Source organism: Dasypus novemcinctus, chromosome 15 (assembly GCF_030445035.2).
Source record: "Dasypus novemcinctus isolate mDasNov1 chromosome 15, mDasNov1.1.hap2, whole genome shotgun sequence".
Lineage (NCBI taxonomy): Eukaryota > Metazoa > Chordata > Mammalia > Cingulata > Dasypodidae > Dasypus > Dasypus novemcinctus.
In genome coordinates, this window is record NC_080687.1 from 27,779,491 (window position 1) to 27,790,811 (window position 11,321).

At 35.3% G+C, this 11,321-nt stretch overlaps 1 protein-coding gene across 2 annotated transcripts in view; it reads left to right on the plus strand.

The window, feature by feature from the left end:
• ARGLU1 (arginine and glutamate rich 1) overlaps positions 1–11,321 on the plus strand; it is a 28,076-nt gene extending 16,755 nt beyond the window's left edge. For both annotated transcript variants that reach the window (XR_011645809.1, XM_004458375.3), the window contains exon 4: positions 10,488–11,321. Coding sequence is in view for 1 of the 2 variants with exons in the window: in XM_004458375.3 (XP_004458432.1) it covers positions 10,488–10,652 (165 nt within the window). In the remaining variant the exon portion in view is untranslated. The remainder of the gene's footprint in view (positions 1–10,487) is intronic.

Sequence of the window (11,321 nt, forward strand, 5' to 3'; positions counted from 1 at the left end):
TTTTCTGTAGTCAAAAAGTATTTAATAATACTGGGGAAATTTATCCTTTTTTTCCAGTTTCTACTTTTTCTGTAAGTAATGTTCAGATCTTCCTTATTCACAGATTGCATATTTGCAAATTCTAAGTGCTAAAATGTTTCCAACCCCCAAATCTATACTTCTGCCACTTAACGTGGTCATGTGCAGAGCTCTGAAAAATTTGTCACCCAGTGTTCACATTTCCATCAGAGGTTGAGCAAGACAACTTTCTGCCTCCCCATTTCACCTCTAATACTATAAACTAATGTCCTTTTCACAGTTTGCCATTTTTTTGCATTTTTGTGCTTTTTGTTGATTTTGCTGTTATAAATGAGCCTCAAGCAAATGAAGGTGCTGTCAAGTGTTTCTCAGTACAAGAAGTCTGACTTGCCTGATAAATAAAGTACTAGGCATATGTTAGGAAAACTTCATTTGGGTGGGTATGAGTTACATTGCTGTTGGCCATGAGTTCAATGTTAATGAATCAACAGTATATATTAAAATAAGATGTCTTTAAACAGGAAAACACATAAATCAAGATGATGTGTTGATCAATTGTTGAAGTTGTTGTGACCTGAGGTTCACAGGAACTTAAGCCTTTGTTGCCTCTAGGAGCAAGTGGTTCAGTATTCTCTAATTCAGCATTTGTGGCAACTTTATAAAACATAACTACCAGGAATAATAAGAATTGATTATCACTTTTATGATCACATACAAATAAATTAGTAAAGAAAGTAAACTTAATCCACATTTTAGACTAACTTTTAAGTGGTCTTTTGTGACAGAAGTGCTAAGATTGAATTAGCTGAGCCAAGATGAGCTAACTCATAAGAAAATCACATTTTGAGTTCTAGTTCAAGGGTAGTTTTCACCATTTAATTCCAAATTGTTAATCAAATTTGGTTTTATATGTCCATGAGGAAGCAAGAAAATATTAACGATCTATGACAGTTTGAAGTTTTTCTATGAATTCCAAAAAGAAAAGAATCATTATTTTTTTAAGATTTATCTTTTGTTTCTTTCCTCCCCGCCCCCCACCAGTTGTCTGCTCTGTGTTCATTTGCTGTAAGTTCTTCTGTGACCACTTCTATCCTTATCAGCAGCACCGGGAATCTGTTTCTTTTTGTTGCGTCATCTTGTGTCAGCTCTCCATGGGTACGGCGCCATTCCTGGGCTGGCTGCACTTTCTTTTGCGCTGGGTGGCTCTCCTTATGGGCTGCGCCCCTTGTGCGTGGGGCTCCCCTACATGGGGGACGCCCCTCCGTGGCATGGCACTCCTTGCGCACGTCAGCACTGCGCGTGGGCCAGCTCCACAAGGGTCAAAGAGGCCCGGGGTTTGACCCGCGGACCTCCCATGTGGTAGATGGACGCCCTATCCACTGGGCCAAGTCCGCTTCCCGAGAATTATGTTTTTTAACTAATCCATTCCTATATGCATGGGGCCCTTTTAATTGGTCTCTTGTGAGGCATGACACAGGTTGGGTTTCTGCCCTCTTGCTGGGCTGTTTTGTAAATGGAGACAGAAGAAGATACACACAGGAAAAGGGAACTTTGCCATTTTGTCCGGGCCATGTGAGAGAGAGGACTCCAGGTGGGCCTACAGCTACAGAGAATCCCCAGGAGGCTGACAGAGGTCCCAGGGTCTGGAATCAGCAGAGCATTGAGCAAACAGTAGCTCAATGCTGAGGCAGGCCCTATGGTGAGAAAGCATTTCTGAATCAGGTGCTGGAGATTGGACATTTCATGGCCTTGGAACTGTAAGCTTTTACCTCTAATAAAATTCCCATTGCAAAAGCCAATCCATTTCTGGTGCTTTGCATCAGCAGCCCTTTGGAAAACTAAGACACCAACAGACATACTTGATTTTCAATCTCAAACAAGAAATTAATCTGAACATGGCTAGGCTGGACTTGGCTTTTTTGGCAGATTGGTTTCTAGTTCTTCAGCTAGTATGCTAGTATTGGCAAGGTACAACTCTTGAAATATTTGAAGGGCTCATATTAAATTTTTAATTTTTTTTTAAATAGCACTTTAAAATTTTTGAAGTCTTTTTCCGTAGTGTTTTGTTTTGTTATGTTTTTAAATGATGGACCTGGTAAAATCTCAACTATTCTAAAATGAATTACAAGTCTTTCTTTTTTGGAAGGGAAACAGACTAAGGAAAGAAAAGATATGTGTTGCCTTGGAGTAAAATGTTCTTCTGGGAGATTGTATCAGTTGAAAAAATGACTCTCAGAAATATGCTCTGATGAAGATAGTGGTAAAATCCAAAAGAAATGAAACCTGGTTAGGTAATCTGTAGGTAAACATCTAAGCTATAAAAAGAATAAGACTGATAACTTCTAATAAAATTATGACTAACTTGCCATGTCAGAGAAGGGAGCAATTGAATTTGACTGGTAGAATGAATATTCTTTGAAGTTGTAAAAATATTTGCAAATTAAAAATTTAGTTCTATCCATAATGAATTAACAGCAAGAATCATCAGGCTTTTGAGGAAAATCAAAACACCCAAAAGGAAATGGATGACCATGACAAACGAAAGAACTCATTCCAAAGGAAAATGAGAATTGGAGGTTCGGAATATTTAAAAACCCAACGTCTACATGGACACTTTTTTTTTTTGGAAAGTTTAGAACACTGTTTTAGTTTTCTAGGCTGCTGAAAGCAATATACCAGAAATGGGTTGTTTTTTAACAATGGGGATTTATTGGCTTACAGTTCTGAAGTTGAGAAAATGTCCAAACTGAGGCACCATCAGGCAGTGCTTTCTCCTTGAAGGCTGGCTGCCAGCAATCCTGTACTCCTCTGTCACATGGCAAAACGTGGTGGCATCTGCTGGTCTTTCCCTTCTCTTCTGGGTTTCCTTGCTTTCACTTCTGGCTCCCATGGTTTTCTCTTTCTCCATCTGAATTTCATTCTTTTATAATGGACTCCAGTAAGAGGACCTAACCTGCCTGGGCCATGCCTTACTGAAGGAACCTAATCAGAAGGCCTGACTTAAAATAGCTTTATACCCACAGAAATGGGTTAGCTTTCTGGGGTCCTTACAGCTTCAAACCAAAACAAGTATGAATGGTAAAATCCTTAAGGGATCACATTTCTCTTTTGGCAGTACTGATAAACAGCTTTCCAAAACTTTGAAGGATAGTCACTTTTATATTTAATGTCCCCTATCAAGCTAACTATCAGTGGGTTCCTTCTTGAACCAATTTTGTTCATTTTAGGTCATGTGGAACTCTGGGAGATAATTATTATCTAAGGATGTTTCAGAAGGTAACAAGAGGGGACTTAAAACTATAAATTGAGAGGGTAGAGGGAATGTATGTTGGTATGATTCTCCTTTCAAAATAAATTGGCAAGAGGAGGTTTCTTGTATGTTACTTGTATGTTGTTTTGAAGTTGTTTAACTCTTGTGAGTGAATAACTTTTTTTTTTTTTTTACTTTACTAACATAGTTTGCTAAAGATTGGGGCTAATCATCAAGTTCTTTCTTTTCTTTTTTTAAAGGAGGTACCTGGGATTGAACCCAGGACCTTGTACGTGGGAAGCAGGTGCTCAACCACAGAGCTACAACTGTTCCCATCATCATGTTTTTTTAAAAAAATGTTCTTACTCATTGTTTATCTAAAGTGGGGCATACATTATATGAGTTATGGGGAAGAAGGTGAACCAAAGAACTAAAATTGTAAATGGCAATGTGGAACAGAATGTATATCTGAAAGAAAGTTAAGAATGCAGAAATCCAAATTTCTTCTAAATAATGGCATGGTTACTAATTATCCTGTTTTTTATTCTTTCTGTAACCTACTCCTGATAAATATTTCTCTTTGTTTTGTTTGTTTGCTTTTGTAAAATTTCAAATATATTTCAAGAAAAATGTAGATTTCAGTGAAGAGACTTTTGCTGCAGACTACCTTGATTTCAATTTATGGAAGTATATGAAGGGTAGTACTTACAAAAGAGTACTTAAAAAGCCATAGGCCCTCTGAATAAAGAAGGATTGTGCAGAGGATACAGGAAGGAGTAAATAGGTCCTTCAAATACAGTGGTTTGTTTTTGTATATTCTATCTCACCAGTCATCCTTTAGGGGTGGGGTGCCAGGTTGAAAATTTCCTTTTCAAGAATGTAGTGCTGGCCATAGTGGCCAGGAGAGCCCAGCCATAACGACTCTAGCATTATAAGTGTTAGCTTTCTTCTTGATCTCCTCCACAGAATCCTTAATATTGTTCATCTGTGCACTCATGCACATAGCCACCCCTATCCCCCAGGAATGGTTTCTTCTGTACCAATTTGAAACAAAAAGGGCAGAAGAGTAGTGAATATTCTCTGTCTAGTAGTGTCAGTATCAAGGAAGCAGCATTTCAAAGACAGTTACTGCTGAGGAAAACTAGGCTTTAGAAAAATACCAAGCAAGTAAAAGGTGTAGGGTTACACCAGCACTTGCAGATGAATGGACTGGAAAACAGCTTTTCATTAATTGAGAGTGGACTAGATGTACTCAAATAACATTTAAAGCCATTCCATTATCAGTTACTTCTTATAAGCACTATATACTTAGCGCATGGGATAATATGGTTGAGCTACATACAGTATCAGAGAAATTACAGCTCCCCTACTACACACATACACGTTTTTATCTCTTCTTTATTTGTAGACCTAAATGAAAATGAAGCTTTTCTTGTATTTTTTTTTTTACCCAGTCTAAAGATAATTTCAGTATAGTAGAATTATTTGCTATCTTAAGAAGGACGTTGGTCTCTGAGAAGTTCTGTACTACTTTTGTAGGTCATATTCTATGAGGCAAGCCTTAAACCTTTTATTGTAAGACTATATTTTAAAATATATTTTTTTATTGAAGTATATCATTCATAAATGAACATAAACAATAAGTGTATAGTAAAAGTTGTGAACTTAGAAATTAAACGTGCATCACATCATGCCGTGGTCCTGTACATCACTCCTCTACCAACACCTTGCATTGTTGTGATACATTTGTTACAAACTATGCAAGAGCATCCTCAAAATATTACTACTAACTCTAGTCCATATCTTACATTTGGTGTATTTTTCCCCCAAACCACCTTATTTTAAGTCAATTTTGCTGATACATATTAATAAAACATAGTTTTTCCAAAATGTACAATTAATTGGTGTTTGATATAATCACATAGGTGTGTGTTTATCACTTCAGTCATTGTTAAAGCTTTCTCATTATTTCAGTAATAATAAAAAACAGACAAGAAAATGTCTCCCCTCTGAACCTCTCTGTTCCCCTGCTGTACATAGCTGCTATTTCTGGCTATTCTTATACAATGATTTGTTTACTGTGCAGTTTTATTGAGACATATTCACATACCATATGATCTATCCAAAGTGTATAATTAATGGCTTTTTAGCTGTTAAAAAGACTTTCATTGTAAAATTGTAAAATAAAATAGAAAAAGAGAAAGAAATTACAAATTTGAAAGAGTATAAGGCCAGGTTAGATTTAATGTAATCAATTATAAGAAATAGTACAGCAGCAAACATAAATGTAAACAATAATTCTAATATAGTAGAAACTAATTATAACTCTAATTTTTATATTACAGCTCTAACTATTGGACATTATAATCTCTAAGAATGAAATAAATTATTGGTTTAGTAATTTAATTTCCATTTTAGGCCATAATTCTTTCTAGATAACCAAATTCCCATTTGGGAATGATTCATATCTTATTGGAATGAATTACAGCAGATAACAATTTGCCATTTCATAATTTTATGAGGCAGAAAAACTCAAAATCTTTTCAACAGTAGTCATGTTAAATCATTATTGATCCGGATGAATAATTTTAATTAATGAGTATGCATAAGAAAGGGTTAAAGAAAAATGAAGTGTCCAAAAATAGGTCTCTTCTCCAGTCCTCCTCAATTAAAAGCAAGTGTTTATTTTATATGAAAATCTGTCTACATGGAATACCTTTTTCCAACCTTTCACTTTTAACCTGGTTGTGACCTTATGTCTGAGGTGGGTCTCTTGTAGACAGCATGTTGATGGCTCATATTTTTTTAAAACTCTATCAACTATGTCTTTTGAATGGGGTGGAGGGATGTTTCATCCATTAGCATTCAGTGTCATTACTGTGAAGGCATTACTTCATCTGTTTTGTCCTTCAGTTCTCTATTGTCATACCTAACCTTTCTGTTGTTTGCCTTCTTATCCTTTAATTTACCCTTCCTAATAATCTTCATTTCTAAATGTTTCTCCAAATCTCTCACCTTTTTTTTTTTCCTTTCAGGCTGCAGCAACCCCTTTAGTATCTCTTGTAAATTTGGTCTTTGAAAGACTTGTGATCTTTGGCTTGAGAAATAGATACTGCCTTTTTAAAGAAGGTTATCTCAAAGTATTTATTTGGGAACTCAGACTTGAGTAAAGAGAAGCTGGTTGTAGGGAAGGCAAAGAATTTATATAGAGTGGAGGGATGTTAACATTGTTGAAATAATAATATGGGCCTACAAATAAGATGTTTATATTCTGTTATTATCTAATTCTGGGATATTTAAAGACTTTTTAAAATACTTGTATACAATAATATTACTGTTGCTTTGAGTTCATAACTTTCCCCTTCTGATTTGGCATTTAGTAAAGGTGAATGAAATTTGTCATTTACTTAAATTTTTAAACCTAAGATTAAATGGTACAGATAACAAAGACAAGGCTTTTTGCCTATGTAGGGGTTTTTTACATGGGGCTGCATCATCCCTTTTTCCTTTCTCTAAGTTTTAAAGCCAAATATAGACTTCATTGTTAAAACTTTTTTGGATTTGTCATGTATTGTTAATTTGAACACCTCTAACTACTGGTTTCCCCAAAATGTCCTGTATTTGCTGGATTTACAGGGAAGGGGAGAGAGGTAAAGGAAAACTGAGGAACTTCCTCAGTTTTTTCCTTCCTATCATTATACTTGAGATGCTCTATGTCTTTAATTCGTAGTCCAATAATGTTTCTACATTTAATGCTTTTTTTTATCTTGTTTTTAATTTTTGATAAAATACCACATGGTTCAATTTTTTTAGAAAAAGTTAACAATGAAGTCTTACCTACCTTTTTCTGCCCCCATCTACACATTTCCCATCCCTATCTCCAAAAGATATATTCAGCTAAGTTGTTTTTTTTTTTTCTTCCAGTTTTTAAAATGCATATTTGGGCAAATAAAAATATATACATTCTTATTCTTCCCTATTTGCACATGTAGCATCCTGTACATGTTATTTAGGACTTTGTGCTTCTGATTTAACAGTAAAATTTGGAGATTTTCTCATTTCTGTACATAGAGGACTCCTAGTGTTTTCTCTCTCTTTTTTTTTTTTTATAACACCTTCACAGTATTCTGAATTTTAGATACTCCATAATTTATTTAACCAATCCCATATTGGTGGATATTTGGTTTTCTCCAATCTTTTACGAACTATGTTGCAATAAAGAACCTTGTAAATATATTACTTGTGCATGTGTGCAAGTATGTTTGTAGGATAAATTCCAGAAAATAAAAGTTGCTGAGAGAGATTATAAAGATGCGATTTTAATAGATGCTGCCAGATTGCTCTTCATAGGGATTTTATATTTTGCCAGCCCACCAACATTATTATATGGGAGTGCCTTTTCTAACAGGCTACTCAAGAACATAGACTCACACTTTTTGAATTTCTGTCCTTCTGAGAGGTAAAAAAAAAAAAAAATCTCTGAATTTTAAATAGATTTCTCTTAATGGTTAAGATTTACAATAGATCCTTTTACCCTCCTCTCCCCAGGGTTCTAATATGCTTTCTTACGACTGAGTTAAAACCTTAGGGGAAAATGAGTCTGGGTGTTTATATTGGCAAAGTCTTATAAAGGTTTGCCAGAAGAATCTAGTACATGCACAACATACTATATATCTTGATTCCATTGTACATACTAAACTTTTACCCCAATTGTATGATGATTTGTTAAAACTTTATGAAGTTACGGACTTAGGAAGATAATCAGAGATAATTCTGACTATTGTAAATTACCAGTGAAAGTGTTATGAAGAGAATGGCAATTTGAAACAGATTTTGGTGTGCAGACTGGATTTCAGAAAGAATAGCATGAGCAAAGGATGAGGGAGGCAAGATAGAAAGGATAATTTAAGAGAATAATAGAAAAAAGTTAGAGCCAGATTATAGACTGTCTTAAATATATTCAGTTAGGAAGTTAAACTCAGTTCTGTGTAAAGTAAAAATCATTGGAAGTTTGAGGACAAGAAAGAGCAAGGCTGAAGAAAGATTAGTCTGGCAGCATTGAATAGGATGTTTTGAAGGACAGAGATTGGAAACAAACCATTTTAGGCCTGCAAGAGATTGGTAGCCCTAAATTGGTATGGTAGCAGTAGATATGGACAAGAAACTCTAGCCGAGAGAGAATATAAAGAATGAATTAGTAAACTTGACTAAATTGATTGTAGCAGTGGAAGAGGGGGAAACAAAACTAAGCTATAGAATTTAGGTGGCAGAAGGGAAGGTAGAAAGAGCTTTATTTTTATTAAAGATTTATTTATTCATCCCCTGCCTCATTGCCTGCAGTTCGCTGTCTGTTCTGTATGTCCATTTGCCACGCAGTCTTTGTCTGGGGAACCGAACCCAGGACCTCCCATGTGGTAGGCAGAAGCCCAGTCTCTTGAGTCACATCCCCTTCCCTTAGCTGCTTTATTTTAGCAATAGGGAAAAAGAATTTAAATCATGAACTGGTTGAATTTTGAAAGTCACATAGGTCTGCCAGACATCTGGAAATGTAGCTTAGGAAAAGGGTCTGAGCAGTAAGAGCAATAAGAAAGCCCAACTTTCTCTGTTGGATTTTCCATTTTGTGGGGACTACAAAGAGTTAAAATCTAAAGTTAGCCCCTCCTTTTCCACTTAATTTACTCACCAAATCCCTCACTTTTGATTGTGATCTTCATTATCTCTGTCCTTATTTGATTATAGTGGGTTTGTCTGGCCATTTGTCTTCCCACCTTTTTGTCTTAGCCCTGTTTTTGCTATCTTAGAAGAAAACAGACCTCTTTGTGTTACTTACCTATTTAAAGATTTTTTTATTAATTTTTCTTCTTCCTCCTCTTTCCCCCCACCCTCCAACCTGGCCACTTCGGGTAAAATCTAAATTTTTCAGAGAATATGTAGGAGGAGAGAAAATTAAAGACTTTAGTGAACAGAAGAATGAATTAAGAGAAAGGTCATTAAATTTATTGTTAGTTTTTGACCATTATAAATAATTTCATTACAACAGTGGAGGTGAAAGCAATTACTTCTTAAAATTTGACTTGGAGTGGATGTGGCTCGCACCCTAGGACCTCATCCCACCCTGGTCCCATTAAAAAAAAAAGACTTTGAATGGAAATGGAAGGCAACTCAAGGAATGCCATGAATCTTTAGATCAAGGTCACATGGACTTGGCGTGAAAAAGGGCAACTCCTTTTTTCACTGATAACTGAGATTGAAAATGCAAGGATTAGAGTAGGGTTCCCCAAACTAAGCCCCCTTGTCATTTTGCTCTGGAAAATTCTTTATTGTGAGGGGCTGTCCTGTACATTGTAGGTTGTGTAGAAGTGTCCCTGTCTTCAGCCTGCTAGATGCCAATAGCAAAACTTCCTTCCCCCAGTTGTGACAATCAATCATCTCTACACATTACCAAATGTTCTCTTGAGGGTAAAATTGTACCTGACTTGTACCCACTGGGGTAGAGCAAGTGGACATGGTATCTTTAAGAAGCAGGAAGGAGAGGTTTAATTAGGAAGGAACTCATAAGAATGGTGTGAATTTTCTTGGTAAAGAGGGAAAACTGTAGAAATTGCAAGAAGGAAGTTGGTTGCTTGAAACTGATGGAGTTGAAAGTACTTGGAGAGGAGTTAATCACTTCATTACCCATTTGAAATTAGCTCAGCAAGGTTTTCAAAAAGCTTTTCCTAATTTTCTTCCCTCCAGGGAAAGGGATCCAGTAGTAATGCTTGGTTGGATATTGACATTACAGTGTAGCCTCAATGGGGATGTTTTTCTAGAATTTGTCTTCCTTTGTAATTCTAAGTACAGTAATTGATAGTAAGCAGAAGACATAGTCTTTGAATTACAGTTGATAATCTGTTATCCTATTGCTGTAGAGAAAATGCTGATCTCAAGACATGACTTTTAAGGAAATTATTTTCCATTTTCAAAATGTATAAATCTTTCTATAGCTCATTTTTCATGAAAAACAATGCAGGACATGGAGGAATACTTAATAAAAGGTTCTTGCCTAATTTCCTCAATATTGGAAAATTTGCTTTTCTTCTGCTTCTTACTGTATAACCTTAGGCAAGTTTTAAAAAATAAGCTTTTATGTATGTAAGTTGCAACCAGATTTTTAAAACATTACTAATAGAAAAGATAATAGAATTTATAGAAAGTTCTTATTTTTACTTTTAATTTTCAGGCTGAAGAACAGTTGAGAATTGTTGAAGAACAAAGAAAGATTCATGAGGAAAGGATGAAACTAGAACAAGAGCGACAACGTCAACAAAAAGAAGAACAAAAAATTATCCTGGGCAAGGGGAAGTCCAGGCCAAAACTGTCTTTCTCACTAAAAACCCAGGATTAAATTGCAAACTCTGAACTTTTTACAAGAAAAATGGAAAAACTTTGTATGGTAGCTTCATGTTGAAGTGGTTTTTTTTTGGTTTCATTTTTGTTTTTTTTTTTTTGTTTTTAATTTGGAAAATCTGGAAAGTTAGCTTGTTCTAATAGGGGCTATGCTCTGCAATTCTTTTTTTCCCCTTAACTTCCATTAAGTCAAATCCTTATCAGATCATTGTTTTTCTAAAAAGTGATATATTTTTCACCCATTTGGATTCTGTATTAGTGGTCTGAAGAAACAGATCACTAAAAACTGTGGGTGATCTGATAAGGTTTTTACTGACCCACTGACTTCAGAGTTATACTCTGTTTATTACACCATAATGCTGGTTTTGCTGACTTTTTGTTTTTTTATATATTTATAAAAAAAGAAAAAGTTGGTAATTGCATTGGAAAATTCCCAGGGTATTACTGGACCTATGTGGTATATTGTTAAACCAGTGTCCTTGTGATACTGTTGCTCTTGATGTTCCTGATACAGGTAAGGAAACAGTTGGTCAACTCGGATACAGAATATATATACAGTTCAGTATTGTCTGTTCAGTTTGTTTTTTATTTCATTGACAAAATCAAACCAGCATTCCCCATTGTGTAAATAAATGATTTTGCTGAATAAAGTAAAGTCTTAAATTCA